General features: G+C 53.8%; 1 protein-coding gene across 3 annotated transcripts in view; it reads left to right on the top strand.

Moving 5' to 3' along the window:
• Positions 1–21,262, top strand: part of Spns2 (SPNS lysolipid transporter 2, sphingosine-1-phosphate) — a 36,629-nt gene that overhangs the window by 12,253 nt on the left and 3,114 nt on the right. For all 3 annotated transcript variants that reach the window (XR_011704927.1, XR_011704926.1, XM_027922625.2), the window contains exons 2-9: positions 2,427–2,492; positions 12,373–12,509; positions 16,257–16,408; positions 16,639–16,705; positions 18,010–18,152; positions 18,497–18,649; positions 18,779–18,968; positions 19,285–19,350. Coding sequence is in view for 1 of the 3 variants with exons in the window: in XM_027922625.2 (XP_027778426.1) it covers positions 2,427–2,492; positions 12,373–12,509; positions 16,257–16,408; positions 16,639–16,705; positions 18,010–18,152; positions 18,497–18,649; positions 18,779–18,968; positions 19,285–19,350 (974 nt within the window). In the remaining 2 variants the exon portion in view is untranslated. The remainder of the gene's footprint in view (positions 1–2,426; positions 2,493–12,372; positions 12,510–16,256; positions 16,409–16,638; positions 16,706–18,009; positions 18,153–18,496; positions 18,650–18,778; positions 18,969–19,284; positions 19,351–21,262) is intronic.

Here is a 21,262-nt window from a genome sequence, read left to right as displayed (position 1 = left end):
AGAGTGCTTGCCTAGCACGGCTGAGGCACTGGGTTTGATCCTCAGCACCACATAAAAATAAATATGTCCCGTCTATACTAAAAATATTTAAAAAATAATAATAAACCAAGCAAATGTAAGGGTTCCTTTGAGTTCTGTTGGTTGCTATAGCAAATTGATCAAACCCAAGGAGAGGATTGTGGGAACCCCAATTTATACAAGTAAAACAGCCTGGGGCTGTGGTGGGCATCTAAAGTGGGGGGAACGGTCTTGGGGCTGAGTCCTCCGCTTTGGGGATCTGATGCTCTCTTGGGTAGATAGTGTCAGAAACGAGTGGAATTAGAGAATACCCAGCTGGTGTCTGCTGCAGAGTTAATTGCCTATTTGATGTGTGGGGACCCCCACCCCCCACAGTTTGGTCAGAGAAGCAGTTTGTTATGAGTGTGTAATGGGAGAAATGGAGTTTTTTTTTTTCCTCTATATTTTCAGACCTCCAAAAACTAATGTGCTGTATGACAAAGAGTTTTGTGTCTTAGAGCCTTGGTTTCTTCATATGCAGAATGGAAATGATAATTATAAATACCAGGGTGCACAGCAAGGATAGAAATGCCATCCTTAGAGCCTCACCGTGCCCAGAAGTTAGCAAAAAGCAATAAATATTGTCTCTTAGCTTTTGGCCACACTGGGTCCCAGTAGTTCATATCCCCGTCCCTGTGTGTCTTCCCTATAGAATCCTAACTTGTCCTAAAGAGCAGTACCAAAGCTAGGATGGACATAGATGGGGCTGGGGACATAGATGGGGCACTGTAACTTATTTAGGATGAGGGAAGGGGAGAAATCAGGGAAGACTACTTAGAAGAGGCAACTGAAATAACCTTAAAGGAATGGCAGTGGGCCTATGGATGGCAGGGCCACCAACTGGGATGCTGAAGTGCCCTGACCCAGGCCCAGAGGCCCTTTGGGACCTACCGGCCCAGGACTGGCCCCTGGCCTCCACCTTGAAGGCAAGGCCGTCGCCCCATTAGGCTTTAGTTATTAAGTCATTAACTGAGCCTCACACAGCCTCTTCATTAGGGTAATTGTGGTGAATTCACTCAGGGCATTAACAAGGAGGCGGCCAGTTTCTCTGGGCTGTCAGACTGCCAGGACACCATCTGGGTCTGACCCTACAGCCGGAAAATTGCTCAGCTTCCCAGCCTGGGTCTTGAGAGGAACCTAATATTCAAGCCTCTCGGTGTCTTTTGCATCCCAAGCCCCAGCTGCCAGACTGGACCCCGATACAGTGCTTGGGGCTTCTGCTTTGCCCAGCTTCCCTGATGTGTGACTTTGAACCCATAAGTGGACTTCCTCTCCTCAGTTTCCTCATCTGGCAAGTGAGATAATAGCACCTGCCTGATTAGGCTATATGACGGTTAAACAAATGAATAACTTAATGCTCAGCAATGTAAACTACCATCACGTATAATGCCATCATTGTTATCCTCACCCAGAGCTCTGGGAGTCCCCCAGAGGCCTCTGTCTTCTGCAGGGCCCTGTCTCTTCCTCTTTTCTCCCCCTCCCCTTCTCAGGAAGGGGGCTGAGACCTGTGGCCCCCCAGATCCTGCTGTCCTCAGAGATAAGCTGAGGTGGGGCCCCTGGGGCTGGTCGGGCCAGGGGCTGATTCAGGAGCCCTGGCTAAGAGCTATCGGGGCGGGGCCCAGGATTCTGCTGGGCCTCCCATAGCCTGGGTCTGTCTGCCTGCCTGTCTGTGGGCCACTGTGGGTGGCTTCAAGGCTTCCAGGTTCCCCTTTGACGGGCAGAGCTCTAAGAGGACAGGGGAGGTAGCTGGGACTTGGGAGCAGGGATGGTCTCAAGAACTCCCTTTCCCCAAAAAAGCAGGCCTGGAGCCCCACGTGCTTCAGACTGCATCCTACTTCCTATGGTTGAACAAACAGGGAGTCCTGGTTTTAATCTGGAGGGCAGCTGGAGTTGAGCGTGTGTGCGCACACGTCTGTATATACGCCTGGAGTCACCCCTGCCCTCTGGGCTTTGTGGTTTCCCCTAGGGCTGGGCCCGTACCTACCTGTTGCTTAGGTCCCTGTATCTGAGCCAGGGTTTGGCCACAGGTGGGCAAAAGGCTTAGGCTGGCAGATAGGAGGTGTGGCTGCCCCCAGGGCGGAGTGACCACAGGGCAGCCTCACCCATCTCTGCACTGTGGGCCCCTACACTGGTGGAAGGGTGGGGCCCCATCCCCAGGCTGCACATGGAAGGCCCAGTGGGGCTAAGAGGGCGGTCTGGGCAGTGGGGAGGTCATAGCAGTGTGGTTCTGGGGTAGGACCTAGCTGGGCTCTGAAGGTGGGAAAGAGGGCTGAGCTGGGCTGGGCTGAGGGGTCTCCTAGGTGGGGTGGGGTGATGGGGTACCCAGGTATTACACGTTGCTGATAAACATCTTCTGTCTCCCTCTCTAGGTGTCCTTCTGGACATCCAGCAGCACTTTGGGGTCAAGGACCGAGGCGCTGGCTTGCTGCAGTCAGGTGAGGCTACCTCCCGCCTTTGCGGCCTGCCCAGGTGCTGGCATCTCCTCCTGTTGGCCGGGGGTTCTTCTTCCCCGAGTCCTGACTCCTAGAGGCAGCACGGGCTTTTCATCAGATCTCACCCTTGCCACCCACAAATGGCACTTGTCCAAGCCTCTGCTGCTTTTCTTGTAACACACACCACCTGCCCCAGGGGCTTGGGAGACAGACACACCGAGGCCAAGGGCCCAAACCCTGTGTGACCTTTTTGTGTCCTAGGGTCTCACTGAGACCTAGTGATCGGGGTCCCTTCCCAAGGCTGATGAAGAGACCTCCTTAGATGAGTGGGTTGGGCAATGCCAGTGAACCATTGTGACCATTTCCATCTCCTGCCCCCAATTCCTGATTCCTTCCATTGCCATTAACCCTGGGAACCACCTCTTAGATGGCAAAGTGAAAGAGTCCACCTGGTCAACCCCTGAAGGTTCCCAAACCCAGGCAAGAGACAGAGAACCTGGGGCCTGGGTGAAACTGAGGCTTGAGAGTCCCTGCCCCATTTTCCCTTGGAGTCTCAACCTTCTGATGGACTGCTAGAGGTAGGGCAGAGCCCCTCTAGGCCGCTATAAGCTGAGCAAGGGCTATGTGGGAGGCCATTGAGCAGTTATCCCAGCCTGTTGGCTCCTCCCTCTGTGAAGAGACCATGTCTCCCTTGTCCCCCGGGTCCTTGCCCCACCATGACCCCAAGGGACTGAGGCCCTGGCTCCCTGGCCTATCCACTGGTTGTTACCATTGCTGGTCATGCTCAGCAGGTCCTGGCTGCCTGGGTGGAGATTCAATCTAGTGCTTTATCCCAGGGCTAGGGGAGGAGGTCTAGTTCTGATGTGGCCCCAGCCTTGCTGTGTGACCCTAGCCTAATGCCTATCTCTGGGCCCTTGATTCTGGACTCCATTTAGCTGTGAGGCCTAGCCAGATGTGTGGTAGAAGATCCCCTGATGTGCATTTGAGTCTGTGAACCCCTTCCCCAGCTTGGGGTTTCTAGGAGGGAGGGGATGGAATGTGCCGGCTCTGTCCAGGAACCTGCCTGACCTGTCTAGGTAGCATTCCAGTATGTACAATGCCTCCTTGAGCTCACGGAGTGCCCCAGCTACTCAGCCAGTCCACCTGTCCTTACATCCCAGATGGGGTCTTGGGGCTGAAAGAGAGGGGATATAATGGCTCCCGGGCTCAGTCTTAATAAATGAGACTTACTAAGCGAGGTTGGAGCAAGGTAATGTGGCTCAGCGTCCCCCACAGGTGGTTAGGTCCCTGCCCTGGCAGACACTGCCTCTATCCAGGCCAGGAGCCCAACCCCCTCCCCTGCTCCTTCCTGGGCCTCCCTGTCTGTGCCAGAATAAGTCAGCCTGCCACACAGCCTGGGACAGCTCCCTCCAGCCTCCTGGGCCCTGCACACAGTGACCAGCACTGACCAAGAAGATGGGTTCAAGCTGGTGGGATCTGGGGAGGAAGTAGGATGCCAAGCTGGTGAGGAAGGGGCAGGGGAGAGCCTTGTCACCCTAGTCATCCAGCTCGCAGCCCCTGAGCCTCATTGTTCTGGCCTTGCTGACTGATCTGGAAGGAGGCTCTACCCTGATCCTCCTCCATTTAACACCCCTGCATGTTCAAGGCCACAGAGCCTTCCAGGGAGAGGGTGGGGGGCATTGGCCCCAAGACAGCTGTGTAGGTCAGTGCTCTGTTTCCTTCTGCCCTTATGTTTTTGTCTTTTTTTTTTCCTTTTTGGTGGTGCTGAGGATTGAACCCAGGGCCTTGTGCATACGAGGCAAGCACTCTACCAACTGAGCTATATCCCCAGCCCATGTAGACACATCACCCACAAGCATCATCTCTTTTGAGTCTTCCAATGGCCACACAGCTTTTGCCGGCTTCACTTGCCCAACAAAGAGACAGGTCAAGAGAGCAAACCAACTTGCTTAAGGTCTCATGGTGAGAGAGTAGCAGGCCTGGAATAGGGACCCAGGAGGCCTCTGTAGATGCAGCCCACTTGGCTTGGGGGGAGTTCACATGTCTGGCATCTCAGCGGGGTGGGTGAGATTTCTGGGCTTGGTGAGAATTTCCAACATTCATAGACTCTCTTGTGTGAGTCCTTACCCTGTGGCCTTTAGCCTGCCACCCACAACTGGCACCCCTGGGATGGTTCCCTGAGTGTCCTTACCTCTTTGGCCAATGAAGCCAGTCGTGCTAGACCAGGATGTGACTCAGTGGGTAACTCAACAAGTCACCTAATTGGCCTGTGCCCCAGGCACCTGTCTCTTCCCCAAGCCTGATAAGGTTGGAGCCGGTGTGGAGGGCGCCAGCTGGGTGTTGGTGCTTGCCTGGATCAAAGGGCCAGGGCTGGGAGTGGCAGCCTGCTTATTTGTGGGCATAAGGGGCTGCTGGGCTGGGAGGCAGGGTGGGGGGTAACTGAGGGTTAGGCCTGGGCCTGCCCTTGCTGTTTCCCCTTGGGACCAGAACATCACTGGTTTGGGAAGGGCCCACTTTCTGCATTCCCCTTGCACTTGGCTGCTTGCTCAGACCAGGCTCCTGGGTCACCTGAAAGAACCATAGCTTAGCCTCTGTGACAGCCCACTGCAGAATTATGGCTTTTGCAATTTTCTTGGGTCTTGCAATTTTGGAATCCCCCATAACCCACATCTAAAGGGGCAGCTGCTTCTCAACCTACCGCTTGGCAGGCCCCATCCTGGGTTCTGCCCAGACTCAGTCCTTGCCCTCAGGTAGGTTCCCTCTGTTGATGGCTCATCAGATCACCACTCAGGCACAGGGGGTACTGTGGGAGCCTGGTGGATGGTAGAGAGTTTGTACCTAGCCACCTAGGTGGCATGTGAAGAAGACTTCTGAGGAGGGGACATTTGAATGGGGGCTTTGAAGGATGAGTTAGGGTTTGTTCAGGGGAAAGGACTTTTATGTAGCCAGTTTGTCAGATTCAGTAGATACGAGGAAACCTTCCTCTCCCCTCCAAGCTAGATAAAATATGCCAAGAAAACACGTTTAAATTATATGGCTGAGCTTAAAAGCTAAAGCTAATGGGGAAATTCCCAGGTGTCAGAAGCAAGGAGCTGAAGTCAAAAACTGGAGTGGGAGCTGGAATCAAAGCCAACTAATTCAGAATATTTAGAGATCAGATTCATGCCTTCGACACTTGTTATAGTATTTTTAATATAAACATTTTTTTTCATGGAATATTTTAAACGTATGTGAAAGTAGAGAGTCGAGTACAACAAATTTTCACATGTTCATCACCTAGATTCATCAAAGCATCACAGTCTGGCCCAGTTTCCTGGCTCAGGGCTTCTTCATTCTGATGACTGGGCAGTGCAGGCTTGGGCTCCAGGGTCAGGGGGATGATTCAGTGTCCTTCCCAGAGCTCAGGCAAGTTCCCTGATTCCAAACTGTGCTCCAAGCTGACAGGCACTTGTGCTGGTAGAGCCTCTATACACAGATGGACACTTCCTTCCTGGCTCTGGCTTTATGCAGAGAGGCTGGTTCCTGTTCCTGCTCCTTACAGGACTGGGACCTTCTCCATGGAGGCTCTGTGTTTTCAGGGGATCCAAAAGAAGCAAATCCCAAACTGTTCATATCCCAGAGCCTGCATGGGGCCCAGATGAAAATTCCCAGCAAACTCAAATTCAAAATTAACAAACCACACAGGAAACTCATCTCTCTTTTTTTGGGGGGGAGGTACTGAAGATTGAACCTAGGGGTACTTAACCACTGAGTGAGCCACATCTCTAGCCCTTTTTTATATTTTAGTTTGAGTCAGGGTCTAAGTTGCTATGTGGCTTGCTAAGACGCTGAGGCTGGCTTTGAACTCATGATCCTCCTATCTCAGCCTCCTGAGCTCCTGGGGATTACAGGGGTGCACCACCACACCCAGCAGGAAACTCGTCTTCATGAGAGGGCCCTAAAGCTGCCTGAAAAACTACAGAGAATAGACTCATTTAAAAAGGACTTTAAAATTAGGTAAGCTTAATTTTCAAAGTTCAAAAGAAAGATTAGGATTGATAAGACAAGAATAGCACATTATGAGAAAAGAATGGGGAGATGTTTAAAAGCCCAAAGTTCTAGAAGGGAAAAATGTAAGTATTGAAATAAAAAAAATGTGTTAATCTGATGGGTTAACAAGCAGAATAGATGTAGTTGAAAAGAAAATAAGCAAATGAGAATTATTAGCAAATGAGAATTATTAGCAAATGAGAATTATTAGCTGTAATTCTGACTGTGGGCTGAAGGATTGGCATAAATGTAGCACAGGGAAGAGAGTAAAAGTGATGTTTGTGACAGTGCCTGGCTTTAGTGAGCTGTGGTTTGTCAGCTGTTTGCTGGAGTAGGGAGAATGGAGGGACAGGAGGCAGGGCAGTGGGTGGGTCTGACTGTGAAAGGCTTGCAGATTGGGATAAGATCTCCAGTTTTGTCTTGGGGCAATGGAGAGCCAGAGAAGGTTTTTGGAGCAGAATAGACAGAAGATGCACGTATCACGGTGTTCTGGTGGAACCCAGAGCAGGAATGGATGGCAGAGGAGGTTAGAACACACTCAGGGTTGGGGTTTGTGGGGTTAGGAGGAAGCATCAGTATTGGGGAGGTGGGGATGGAGGAAGAGCCAGCTCAGACTGAAACCAGACAGTGCCTGTGCTTTGGGGCCAAGTCTCCTGGCTTTACTCCTCTCCCCTAGGGCTTGGCCAGTTTAGTGACATCCTCCATTCCAGCAGGCCTGGGTTCTGCAGGCAAGGCTGGGTGGCCCTTCTGACCATCCTCCCAGGGCTCCCGTTCAGAAGGCGGCCTAAGAGCCTTGCTTGCTGAGGCCACAGGTTTCTATCCCAAGCAGGACATGAAAAGGGAGGTGGTTCCTGTCCTTCCTGTGGGACATTTGAGCATGATGGGCTTCCATAGTGGGCTGCCATCTGTTTGGGGGCCTCCCCATTAGCTGGGATGGGCTGGGCTGTCCTTGGATGACACAGCCTGACCCCCACCCAATCCATCCTGCTGGAGCACCGTCCCTACCCACAGGATGTGGACGATGGCAAATCTCTCAAAATAACGGGTCAGTTGGAGCTTGGGCTTTGTAAAAATAGCCCTGGTTCAGCCCAGGCCCAGGCAGGAACTAAATGCAGGCTCTTAAATAGGAGGCCAGGGATCTCCTAGCTCAGATCTTGCCCTCTCTTGCTCCAGGACCAGGACCACATTGGTTTTTTTTTGTTTGTTTGTTTTTTTAGTGCTGAGGTTGGACCTAGGGCCTTGCACTTGTTAGCAAGCAGTCAGTCACTGAGCTCCATCCCAACCCTAGGACCATTTTCTGAGTTCAAACAGGCCACATGTGAGGTATGTGGTGAGGGTGGCTTCCCTCACCATGGACTGGGTCTTGGGTGGCTGCCTACAAGGACACTGAGTCCCCTGTGCGTGTGCTTTGAGCTTCTGGCTGCCGTTGGCACCCTGGACTTTGGGACTACTGGGGGAGGTGGATAGTACCCTGTCCGGCCCCCTGTGTTTCTGATGGCCTTGGGCCAGCCCGTGAGGAAGAGGGAGTGAGGCTTTGAGCCCAAGTTCCCGCTGCTGGATCAGGCTCTCCCCTCCCACCCTGCTGCCTGTGGCCCTGCCCCCCTGGCCTGGCACCCTGCCCTGCTGCTCCATTGTCCCAGACCTGTGGGCTCAGCACACGTGAGCTGAGCAGGGCTTCCCCACACCCCGGCCACAGGATGTCCTCCTGCGGGAACTGCTGGGAAAGCCACCCCTACCCAAATCAGGTGGTGGGGCAGCCAGTCTGGCCAGAAAGCTCCCCCCAACAAACAAAGACCACGGGCTACTGGGTGGGCGTCGGGGGGCAGGCTGGGGAAGCTTCTGGCCTGGGCCAGTGTATTTCCTGCAGAGCTGCCTATTGGCTGAATGAGCCTCTGCGTCCCCATTAGGTACAATTCCTTTGCCAGGAAAATTCATCCTCTTGTCTCTACCCCTACAGTACCAGGTCCCCCTGAGGACTGGCAGGGGTCCTCCCTCCTGGGTGGGGCTGGGTGGGGTGGGGTAGTGGTGGGTGAGACTACAAAGATGGACTCAGTCTCCCTCCTGACCCTGGATTTCTTTGTCTCCAAGGGAAAGACACAGAGGGGCAGGCAGTCTATGTTATCTGGGGCAAAATTTTGTACCCTTTGGGGCCTCCGTGGCCCTATCTGTAAAATGGGGACAGAATGATGGGGTTCAGGTGAGCTAAAGGCATGCAGATGCTTGGTGACCTTGGCCAGGCTGGGGCTGGTAGGTGGGGGCAGGACGTACTGCTTCTGAAAGGAGTCCATCCATGGTTCCGGCTGCTCCTGTCCACCCCACATGAGCAGGCAGAAGGTCAGGGATCAGAAGGGGGAAGTTCTCTTCTGCTGCCCTGTGGGCCTGAGAGTAGGATGGAGCAGGGCAACCAGAGTCTGACCAAGGCCTGGGTTACCTGTTTCAGCCTCCTCTGCTTACCCCGTGTATGCTTTTCTAAGTGCCCCCTTCTTGGGGAAGAACAGAGCACACCATGGTTCTAGAATCCAGACCTAGTCCTGGTCTTCCGGGCCCAGTCTCCCTCCAGGGCCTCATCTCCCCCTGCTTCCTCCATGGCCTTCCCATGTAACAGCCCAACCCATCTCCTTGCTGTCCCCAGCATGTCCTGACCTTTCTCTGACCTTGGGCACATCAGCTGGGACTTTACCCCTTCCCAGTCTGGCAAGCCTGTGGTGTGATTTAGAGGAAGGACTCTGGAGTGAGCCAAATTGGGGTTTAAATTCTGTCTCGGCCACACTCACTGTGTGACATCACTTCTCTCAGCCTCTATTGTGTCCTTGGTAAGATGAAGATAATAGTGAGAATCCACTGAGAAAATTGTGAATAGGTGGAGGGTGTGTCCTAGGCCTCGCCTACAGTGTTTCAGAAATGATAAGTGTAGGTATTAGCAATAGGCATTACGCCCCACCAACCCTTATACGGTACTGCTCAGATTTGGAATTTACATTTTAGTACATACTGTTGACTTGAGGTCTATCATCACAGTAAACTCCTATGCACCCTTCAGTGCCCAGCGTGAACATCACTGCCTTCATGAAACCTCTGTTCACTATCCGGGCAGGATATGGTGCTTCTTGCTGGTTCTCCAGCCATTTAGCCCTTTAAGTGGGGCAACCTATAGATGGGATCAGACAGGGGGCATCCCCTACTCTGATCTTTCCATCCACCCCCCACCTGGCACAGACAGGCACAGAGAAAGCAATTTGTCCTCTGCCCTAAGGTGTGTAAGTCCTGATGCCCCTGAAATCTCCTTCCTGCCCACATCCTGATCTGATCTCAGGCAGTTCCTGGGAGGCAGGTTCAGCAGGAAAACATTTTTTTTTCTAGATTTGAGGAAATAATATCCGCCGTGACTGATCTACACAAGGGCCCAGTGTTGACCGGGCTGGCCAGCTCTGGGCAGGGTGTGGCGTGAAGCACCTTACCCATGTTATCTCATCTAGGACTCGAGCAGGAGCCCAGGGGAGCTGCTATTTTTATCTTCATTTTACAGATGAGGAAGTTGGCGTGCCGGAGCTGGCTCCTACTGGCTCCTATTGGCTCATGAGAGTCGATTGTTAGATTTTCAGGAATCGTGCGAGCTGGTTGTTAGACGCGACCATTGTTAAAAACTAAGTTATATAAACTTACGATTAAATAATTTATATTAAAACAAGACAATACTTATTCAAACGTCATCACTTCCCACTTATTTTACTACTTTATTATCTGTGCTCTGATGGTTAATTATGTTATATTTTCTGAGGGGAAGGAACCGCACAATGGTGGGTCACGGCACATCTCTTCCCAGCTCTGATAGGTGATGTGACATTCAGCCACAGCAGGAGTTTACACCATGGAGATTGGCAGAGGCTGCCTAGCAGATTCCCCCTCCCGGGCTCCCTTTTTAGAGCACCAGTTGTTACACACTTACCAGCACACCATGGAAGGGGAGACCCAGAAAATTTGCTGCCTGGCCAGGGTTACCCAGGTAGGAAGGAACAGAGCCGGACTTGACTGCAAGCAGTGTCTCTGGCGCCCAGCTTTGTGCACCTCTATGCTGATCCTGCCCTAGGCCCGAATCACTCAGAACTGGATTAACAGGTCCCCCAACCCACCCATACACACCTGCTGTCCTGCTCTGGGCTGGAATAAGACAGGGACAACCACACCTTTCCAGCCTAGTCAGGAGACCTCTGCCTTCTGCCTTCTCTCCCCTTGTTCACCTCCGCCCCAGCCCCCGCCCTCTTCCTTCCCTTGTCTCTTTTAGTCCCCGTCTCCCTGGGGACTCAGGTCCATGGAGGGAGCAGCTGAGCCCATGTACACATTCAGCCTGGTGGTCAGCGGCAGCCCACTGGGCCTTTGTCTGGCCATCTGCCTGTCAGCTGTGGGACCGCCTTCCGTGGGGAGGGAGGGGGCTGCCTTGCTATGTGACCTAGGGTCTACCCTGCCTCCTCCTAGGCCTCTTCATTCCTGTGACCGTTAAGCCCCTTCCTGTCACTGACGGGGGCGGGGGGGCCTCCCTGTGAAGTCCTCGAAGGCTCTACTGCTCCCTTGTTCTGGAAGGACCAAACCAGCTCAGCTTCCTCTAGTATTCCCCTTCTCACCCCTGGAGTCACGCTAGTCTCAGTGGGCTACACTGTTCTACCCTCTCTGGCCTCTCAACGCTGTCTTTGCCCTTTGCCCTCTTGGTCCCTTGCCCCAGCCTCTCACCTCTTTGCTTTTTCTCAAACATGCTAAGTACACTCTTGTCCCAGGCCCTTTGCACTCGCTGTTCTTACCCCTATGGTAGCATGATTTATTTCCTCACCTCCTCTGTATCTTTGCTGAAATGCCACCTTTTCTGATACTTCTTTTTTTTAAATTTTATTTTTTTAAATACATATATTTGTATATATATTTAGTTGGACACAGTACTTTATTTATTTATATGTGGTGCTGAGGATCCACCCCAGTGCCTCATGCATGCTAGGTGAGCGCTCTACCACTGAGCCACAACCCCAGCTCAATCCTTCTATTTTAAATGGAAACCTCTGCTTTCTCTTTCTCTATTTTGTGCATGTTTTTTTAGTCTCCTGTTTCTGCCCTTTTACCCTCCTTAGCACATATCACCATCTGATATTCTATTATTTATTTATTGTCTATTCTCCTCACTAGAAAGAAAGCTCCGAGAGGGCAGGAACTTTGTTTATTCATTGCTGTATCCCAAACACCTAGAACATTGCCAGGTACATTATAGGGACCAAGAACATTTTGGTTGAATGAATAGATGAATGAATGCATGACAGGGTTACAAACCATCAGGAAGCCTCTGCAGCCTGGGAGTGAAGGTAGCTGGGTGATCTGGCAGGTACTGAGAGCTGCCGTGCCAGGCCCAGTCCTGCCCTGATTGGCTGTGCGACCTTAGGTAGATCCCTTCCTCTCTCTGAACCTCTCTCCCAAGTACAATAAAGAGAGCTATGTGGCAAAGTGTAAGGAACATAGGCTCTGGAGGTCAAGATTCCCACGAGGACATTTATTGCCTGTGGGGCTTTGACAAGTCACCTTCCGTCTCTGAACCTGTCTCCTCATTGGGGCGGTGGGTGGTGAGCTGAAATACAGTGGTACGCCCTGACCACAGCACTTGGTGTAAAGAAAATGGCAAAAATGGACGTGCATTGAAGAGGATGTGGTCTCTGTATCACCTTAACCCAGTCAGGCTTTTCTCCCTCCCTGGGGCAGGGTCTCAGCTTCCTTGGTCCTGGTCCAGGCTGAGCTTTGTATCATGGGCACTTGGCCTTGGGTAGCTGGGCCCAGCCTAGGGACCCTGTGCCGCCCCTCCAGCTCTCCTCTCCCCGCACAGTGTTCATCTGCAGCTTCATGGTGGCTGCCCCCATCTTCGGCTACCTGGGTGACCGCTTCAACAGAAAGGTGATCCTCAGCTGCGGCATTTTCTTCTGGTCGGCAGTCACCTTCTCCAGCTCCTTCATCCCCCAGCAGGTGAGACCCACCCTCCTGGCCCCTCCATTGGGTGACGAGGCTTTGTTTGCCTTGTTTGGGAGTTTCAGCTCCTTAGCTTGAATCCCGGACAGTGCCTTAACAGCGCAGAAGGCAGGGGTGGGGGGGTCTTCACTGCTTTTGTAAATCAACTGTGCAGATAGGCCTTTTCCAGGTGGCTGTAACTGAGGGCCATGCAGCCTGGGTGACATCCTGACTCTTTCTGAGCCTCCCTCTGACTTGGGAAAGGTACAAGGAATGTGGACACAAATCTGGCCTAGGGGTGAGGACCTTGGCTTCTAGCCCTGGCCCTGCTATGTGACCCTGGGTGAGTCCCTTCCCCTTTCTGTTTCTTGTTCAATTTGCTCTTTGTCAGATGGCCAGCCACGTGCTTGAGTCCAAGTTCCAGGGAAGGAAGCATCAATTCAAATAAAGATGCTTCTCGCTTGGCTCTCACAGTCCTGGGCTGGAGTATCCCAACTCTTGTTGCCCACTCAGCTTTGGGACCTGGAACAACTCTGAGCCTCAGTTTCCTCATTATTAAAAGGGAGATAATACGTCTCAGCTTGAAAGTTTCTTGTGAGAAACAAGTAAGTTAATGAATGTCCAGATCCTGGAATATGGAAAATGTTCAACACAGCTCTATTTCTGTTCTTTCTTCCAAAGAGGAGATATGTTGCCCTGGGAGGTAGTGAGTTTCCCCATCAGTAGGAGTATTCAAGCAGAGGGTGAGCAATCATGGACAGCTGCTGTAGAGAGAGGTGGAGGAAGAAGGGGAAAGTCAGGATCTGTGTTCAAGAACTTTCAGTTTGGCCCTGACCTTGGGAGCCTGGGTTGGGCAGATGTGACAGGAGCCCCTGGCTTGGATCCTTAAGACCTGCAATGTGCTGAGTTCTCATGAAAGACAGCACAGCTTCTTGCAATCTGTGGGGTCAGGGAAACCTTCCTGGAGGAGGTAGCACTTGAGCCAGGCAGTTGGGACTGGAAGGCTAGGTCTGTTGGTGACGATGTCCTGGACAGAGGAGTACACTCACAGGTGCCGAATGGCAGAGGTGTCGAGAGAACCAGGAGGTGAGTGTTTTGGCTGGAAAGAAAGCAGGGACTGATTCATGGGGGGACTGGTGTGCCTCTTGAGCCCTGGAGAAGTTTCAACAAGGACAAGATCAGGGTCAGATTCACACTGATGAAGGGGAGAGTGAAGGTGAGGGCAAAGAACCTGCAGATTTGTGGGGAACAACTTTGCTTCATGGAGGAGGGTCAGGCTTAGGGGAGTTCCAGGCCCAGTGCCAGGTGCAGCCCGGCAGCCACAGTAGGACATAGAGACTGGACCAGAAGCCTCTCGGGCCTCCCTGGGCCTTGTCCTGCCCCAAGGAGGCCCCTGGGGCTGTTTCTGGGTGAATACTGGACCACAATACCAAGATTTGGTTTCCTTCTGAGTTGGGGAGAGAAGATGAACAAAGGCAGAGAAACAGATCACTTCCAATTAATCTGTAAATTCATTGCAATCACAGCCCGAGTCCCATGGGGGTTTTTGGTGGACCTTGGCGATGTGATTCTGGAGTTAATTTGGCAGAGAAAATGCCCAGGAACAGCCAAGAACAATGTGAAAAATAACAACGAGAGGGGAATTTGCCCTATCAGCTATCAAATTAATGGCTATTCTAACTACAGTAGCCGAGGGATAGACTTAGAGATCAATGAAACCGAGTCCTCGTGTCTACGGGGATTTAATGTAAGATAAAAGTTGCATCTCAGATCAGTGGCTTGGGGAGAACTATCTATATGTGGATCAAAAATAAAGTTTGATCTGGTTTTCAAACCATACTGCAAAATGAATTCCAGATAGGCGAAAAGTTAAGCCAAAACACGAGCTAAAAATCTGGAACTATAAATCAACAAGGAAAAGACAAATAACCCAGTAGGAAAACAAGCCCAGGATCGTTACAGGCCTTTCCAGGAGAAAACACACAAGCGGCCAATAAATGTAGGAAGGGATGGCTCAGCCTCTCGAGTAATCAGGGAAATGCAAATTAAAACAACAATGAGATACCATTTCACACCCATCAGATTGGCGACAATTAAAAAGGCTGACAATACCAAGTGTTATTACAGCTGTGGGGAATCCGGGACTCAGGCGCTGTTGGTGGGGAGTGTAAATTGGTAGGAGTCTCTTTGGAGATCAGAATGGCAAGAAATTGTAAAATTCTCCCTGTGCACCCTGCTTGGCCCAGCCTTATACAGACAAGAGAGCCACTCTAACTTGTGGGCTCGCGTGTGCATGGGTGCTCAATATAATACTGTCCTAGAAAATAAAAGAGGAAGCTGTCTAGGGGACTGCACAGATAAATGGGGTGTATTAATACTGTGAGACTCAGGGCGGTGGAAGGATGAACTAGATCTGTGCTAACCAGTGCAAATGGGTTTCAAAAAGATAAGAATGAGCGGGAAAGCAAGTGGCGGGATTTGGGATGGTCCCTTTTACGTGCATGTTTTCCAAGCACACAGAGGACACTGAGTGCTGTTTATTGGTACCTACATGTGCAATGCAGGCACAGACGGATTCATAGCAAGTACACGGTCCCATGGGCTTCTGTGGGTGGAGTGGCTGGCTACTGTGCTGAGGATGATTGACGCATCTCCCCACTTCTCGTTCTCTCTCTCAAACATAACAAACATAAAATAGAAGAGAAATGTTTTTGTGTTTTTGGGGATGGAGTAGGCCTTCCTGAACAAGGCTTTCAGGAAAAATCAACAGATTTGACGGCATCAAATCAAAGAGAATATCCGGAAGCCTGCAAAAGGGTGTAAACTCTCCATAAACAAAGTGGAGAGAAAAATGACAGAAGCTGGTGGGGACACAGATGATAAAGGATCAAGCTCTGTGGAGAAAAAGCTAATATAAATCAATACAGAAAAAAAAAAAAAAAAAACCAGACAGCCCAGAGGCAAAGGCTATGGGCAGATGAGTCCCAGGAAGAGAATCAGGCAAAAGAGCTAAGGGAAGACCAGGAGTCTGTGGGGAGTGGGTGACATGGCTACAGAAACAAGGGGGTCAAGGTGAAGGGCAAGCACTGCAGCAGAGGACCTGCCAGGAGCCAGAGGAGAGACTAGAGAGAGGGAATCGGGGAGCCCAGGGGAGGCTGGATGTGGGCGATGCTGGCCGGATGGGTGGTCAGGGTGGGGCTGGGGAAAGATGACCAGGCTGGGTTCTCAGGCCCTGGGCAGCTGGGGGAACCAAGGGGGCAGGTTCACATCAAAGGGGTAGGACCACCAGCAGCTGGCATGGCCCCACCCTTCCCTGCTCAGCTGGCTTTGCCCTTTGATGTGTGTGGGGGGAGGGACTCTGAGCCCTCTGGGCTCCTCTGCATGTTCCCTGCTCACACTGGGCTCTCAGTGCTGCCAGGATTGGCCCACCTGCCCTACTTGGGGGATGAGCACAGAGTTGAGGGGTGACCTGCGGCTCCTAAGTTGGGGCCAGGATCCGGGAAGATGTCTCCCAGGTAGAGACACAGGCTTATATCCCTAGTGCTTATGGAGACCAAGAGCCATACTGCTCTCAACCTAGGTGTCGGGGTACCCTGAAGCCCCGGTGGCCTGGGGTTGGAGTCACCGCTGAGGCAAAGGTTGTGTTCCATCTTCTCCCCTGGCTCCTGGACCCTGAAGGGCATGGGGTGCACAGTGGATGCAAGGATGTGCAGGCCGAGGAGCAGGGCAGGGCCGTCCCCAGCATTCTCTGTCCTTCCCCTATAGTATTTCTGGCTGCTGGTCCTGTCCCGGGGTCTGGTGGGCATTGGCGAGGCCAGCTACTCCACCATCGCGCCCACCATCATTGGCGACCTCTTCACCAAGAACACGCGCACACTCATGCTGTCTGTCTTCTATTTTGCCATCCCACTGGGCAGGTGAGAGGGGAAGTGTCTTGGTTTGGGTGAGGATCCGGGAGGGGTCTTCCCACCACCCCCTCAGTGAACCAGACACTTAGTAGTCGGCCTTGGAGAATTCCCTGACCCGATGCCTGGCTGACTGGCTGGCTGAGTGGTGAGGGCAGGTGGCCTGCCCTGTAGACCAGGGAGCACACCGCACCCCAGTCCCTGTCTCTGCATACGCTGACATGTGTCTGTCTCCTCTGCAGCGGCCTGGGCTACATCACTGGCTCCAGTGTGAAGCAGGCGGCTGGAGACTGGCACTGGGCCCTGCGGGTAAGGCCTAGGTACCCTCCCATGAGGTCACCCCCCGAGTCCAGCCCTTGCCCCTGCTGGTCCAGAGATGCCAGCTTTGCCCAGGCTAGGGCACAGGCCTTGAACAGACTCTCCAGTGGCAACCTGGCCTCTGTGGTCTTGTCCTTCTAGATTAGTCCAGATTGAGGTCTCCAGGGAGGTGGACAGCCTCACTGCCCTCAGGGTCTCAGTCTCAGGGTTGGAAATATCCCTAACCCCCACCCCCACCCCTGCCCAGCCCCAGGTTGACAGGACGAAGGATTCTCTCACCGTGTCAGGAAATTCCAGATCCATGGCGGAGCTTCCTGCTTCCAGTCCTGGCTCTGTGCTAGGGTGAGGCTGGGACAAGACCTCTATGTGGAGGCCCTTGGGGTCTGGAGCCACTTCCTGTCCCGCCAGAGGGTTGGGGGCAAGTTACCAAGGCCCCAGGACAGTGCAATCGGAGGAAACAGAGATCCCCCGTCTCTCGGAGGAGCGGAAGCCTAAGACAAAGTGTTTTTTCCTCAAAAGCAGGAAGGGAGCAGCCTCCGTGGAATTTCTTGGTGGGGGGCGAGAGGGGCTGGCATGGATAGGAACTCCCCAGCCCAAGGGCTCCCAGGCCTGTGGGGGTGGGGACATATTTCTCTTTTCTCATGGGTTAGTGGATTCAGGGATTGTTGTGTAGGAATCTGGACTGCTGTGAGGCCCCTCTCCTGTAGGGGACAGAGGCCTGGAGCATTGGAGTCAGTTCTTGACACTAGGCTGGACACAGGGAAGACCCAAAATGACCCACATGGGCATCTCTCAAGGATAGCTTACCTGTTCTATTAGCTGGAGGCTTCATGCACAGCCAGTCACTTCCCAGTGCCCCAAGGGGTGAGGAATGGTCTGGGGAACACTCCTAGCCCCAGGGGATTGGGCAGGGCTGGTCTTTGGCTCTCCACCCTCAGGAACTTTCTCTTTCCTCCTCCAGGATTGTCATTCCATCTCTCTCTCCATCTACACATCTTTGTCTTTCCATTGTTCATTCAAGCATCCATGTATCCCTCCCTCCTTCCTTTCAGTCTCTCAGTCTTTCTTGCCTCCTCCTCTCTGGATGGGACAGTTCACTTTGAAGCCCCGAACCCTTCTCTGACCTCATTCCTAGTCACTTTCCTCAGTGGTCCTGACAGGAAGGCTGGACAAGTCTTAGTCCAGAGGAAGGGTCTGGAACCGAGGGAAGGTGTGGCTTGCCTGAGCCCCTCGAGGGGCACAAACAAAGCTCACAGGGCCCTAGTGTCCTGACTTCATGCTTCCCGCTCTGCCAGGTGTCCCCTGTCCTGGGCATGATCACAGGAACACTCATCCTTGTCCTGGTCCCAGCCACTAAAAGAGGTCATGCCGACCAGCTCGGGGGACAGCTCAAGGCACGGACATCGTGGCTCCGGGACATGAAGGCTCTGATCCGAAAGTGAGTACTGCTGGGCGGAGTCTGGTAGGGAGAAGGAGAGGTGCCGCCACGTGAGGGCCCTGCTCTTGGAGTGGCCCGCCCAGCACCCTCACCTGGACACCTGCCATCTGGGAGTCTGCAGTGCTGGCAGTGACATTTTGGCCCCTAGACTTGGTTATTCCTGCAGCTTGAAGCCTCACCCTGGAGCCTGTGTGGGGTGAGGCCTGTCTGGGGGAGACAGGCTTTTACCTGGGTGTGGGGGGGGAGAAGAGGCAGCCTCCTGGGCCACCATGCATGGGGCTGCTTACTCCGGCTGCTGGGACTTCTGGCCTCAGCTCAGTGTCATTGCCCTGGCCTTTCCCCAGCCGCAGCTACGTCTTCTCCTCCCTGGCCACGTCGGCCGTGTCCTTCGCCACAGGGGCCCTGGGCATGTGGATCCCACTCTATCTGCACCGTGCCCAAGTTGTGCAGAAGACAGCAGAGCCTTGTAGCAGCCCGCCCTGCGGGGCCAAGGACAGGTAGGCCTTGCTCAGCCGGGCCCTGGGTGGTGAGGAACACTGGATGAGAGGGCACCTCTGCCCCAGCCGTGTCCCCCTCCACTCACACCCCACTCCATTCATGCCCTACACTGTCTTGTGTCCTCATAGCCTCATCTTCGGGGCCATCACCTGCTTTACGGGCTTCCTGGGCGTGGTCACGGGTGCAGGAGCTACACGTTGGTGCCGCCTGAGGACCCAGCGGGCCGACCCACTGGTGTGTGCTGTGGGAATGCTGGGCTCCGCCATCTTCATCTGCCTGATCTTCGTGGCTGCCAAGAGCAGCATTGTGGGCGCCTATGTGAGTGTAGGGGGGGCAGGAGGCTCGGGGGCTTGGAAGTGCAGTTTGACTCATTGAACCCTCTGTCCCCACGGGGAGGCTCCTGTCCTCTGGCCGCCTGCCTGCCTTTGCTCAGTTCAGGGCCTCTGGGTGTCCTTCAGTGCTGTGGGCATGGCTTGACCCATTCCTCAAGAGCCTGACCATCAGGAGGGGGGGGGGTCCCCTGGGAGGGATGGAGGCTTTGGGGCCCCATGATAGGAGCCAGTGTGAAGGGGCTGCCAGTGGGTGGAGGGCTCGCCTGATGATTGTTCTCTCTCTCTCTCTCTCTCCTGGCTAGATCTGTATCTTCGTTGGGGAGACACTGCTATTTTCTAACTGGGCCATCACTGCGGACATCCTCATGGTGAGCCGGGCAGGCTGAGGTCACCATGTGCTGACCCAGGCCTTAACCTCACAGGGGCAGCTGGGGAGGGGGGAGTGAGGAGGTAGGAGAGCTGGCAGGGCTTGGCAGGGAGGCCTGCTGGGAGGGTGAACCCAGAGGCAGGGAGTGGATTAGAGATTTGGAGGTCTACACCAGGGCAGGCCCTGAAAACAGGGTTGAGCCGGCAGCCAGGATAAAATGTGGGGGTGGGAAAGGGAGTTGTCTGGAGGCTCAGGTTTGTGGCTGGGAGGCTGGTGGTGCCAGGCTGGCACCGAGGTGGTGCTGCCTGCCAGCACTCCTCCCCCAGGGTCTGAAAGTCCGTGGACTCTGCCCTCCCGGCTCAGCCTGGGTCCCAGGCACGCCTGCCTGCCTGTGGGCCTGCGGCTGGGCTGGATGGACAGAGGCCGTCTTCACAGGGCCAACAATGGGCTGCAGACCAGCCGGCCAGGGACAAAGGGCTGTCTGAGCAGCCGGCAGGGGCTTGTGTCCCTGGGTGGGGACGGGAGCAGCCTGGGAGGAGCCAGGAGTGGGCAGTGGGGCTAGTTACTTGTGGTATTCTGGGGGGGGGGGGTGGCAGGGTGGATATGACCCTTTTTGCAGTCCTTGGGGACCCTCCTGGTCAGGGTCAGGAGAGGACTAAGAGAAGAAGTACAGAGGACTGGCATGGGGGAGAATGTCCGGAGGTATAGGGGAGAGAGATCCTGAGGGTGCTCTGAGTCTGGCCTGAAAACATGGGACGGCCCAGGAGGTCACATTCTGTCTGGCACTGGGCCCCTGCTAGCCCTCTGCTTCAGGAAGTCTGCCCTGCCCCGCCCCAAGCCTCCCTCTTCTTTGCTTCCCCTTGCCATCGCTCTTTGTCCCCCATCAGTCCATGTCTGGGTGGAGGTGGTGGGCTTCTGACTCAGTTCTGTGTCTCAGTGCAGAGCTGGGTGGTGGCAGGGGTTGGATGGCCCTAGAGTGAAGCAGGAAGCCAGTCCGTGTGCATCAAGAGCCCTTGGTGCCAGGCAGCACTTCCTCCCTGCCTTATCCCCAGGGGCAGCCCCGGACAGCTGCTGACAAGGTCTGGATCCCAGGGAAATCATGTCCCAGTTTATTAAGTGTCACAGTTAAGTGACTAATTATTGCTGGAAATGGGGCCATGCAATCTAATCTAACCTGGGAGATCCAGGTCTCTCTCCCCCAATTACGGTGCCCCGTGGATGCTGACTGCTCCCACACTGTCCACAACCATGAGCTGATGAGGCTGGGCTCAGGGACAAAGGGCACCCCCTGCGTGCTTTGCTCTTCTGCCACCCTTTCTGTTTGACTTGGAGAGGGGTCAGAGCCTGCTTGGACTGATAGGGGTGTGTCTGAGGCCCAGCCATTCTTGGCATTTAGTACATGGGGTGCCCATAGATTCAAGAGGAAGTTTTTCTGGTCAGGGCCCTGTTCCACATGTCCCCACTGTCCCAGCCTTAGTCTTGCTTGGTCTACATGGAGGGGGACATAAGATGTTTGGTGGGAGGTGAGGGCAAGAGGCCATAGTTCTAGTTCTAGAGCTGCAGGACTCCGTGTGATCCACAGGAATGGCTGGCTCCTCTCTGGGCATCAGTGTCCACTGACCATAGCACCTGGCTCCCTGCGAAGTGCAGAGCATCCTGAGCAGAGGAGAGTGGGTCGGGGAGGCGGCAGCTCTTCCTCAGGGTTCAGCTTCCCAAAGGCTCAAAGAACTCTGGCCTGAAGAAGCTGGTGTGGGCTGGTACCAGGGAACCCCCAAACTGTTCTCTCCTTGACTGGATGTGGTAAGGGATGGAGATGAAGGTTTCTGTCTCTGAGGCGGAGGTCTAGAGTAGGACAGAGTGGCCTGGGCTGAGGACAGTAGTGACCAGAGCTGTTTGTGGGTATGATACAGCTC

Source organism: Marmota flaviventris, chromosome 17 (assembly GCF_047511675.1).
Source record: "Marmota flaviventris isolate mMarFla1 chromosome 17, mMarFla1.hap1, whole genome shotgun sequence".
Taxonomy (NCBI): domain Eukaryota; kingdom Metazoa; phylum Chordata; class Mammalia; order Rodentia; family Sciuridae; genus Marmota; species Marmota flaviventris.
This window is presented reverse-complemented; position numbering and strand designations above follow the sequence as displayed.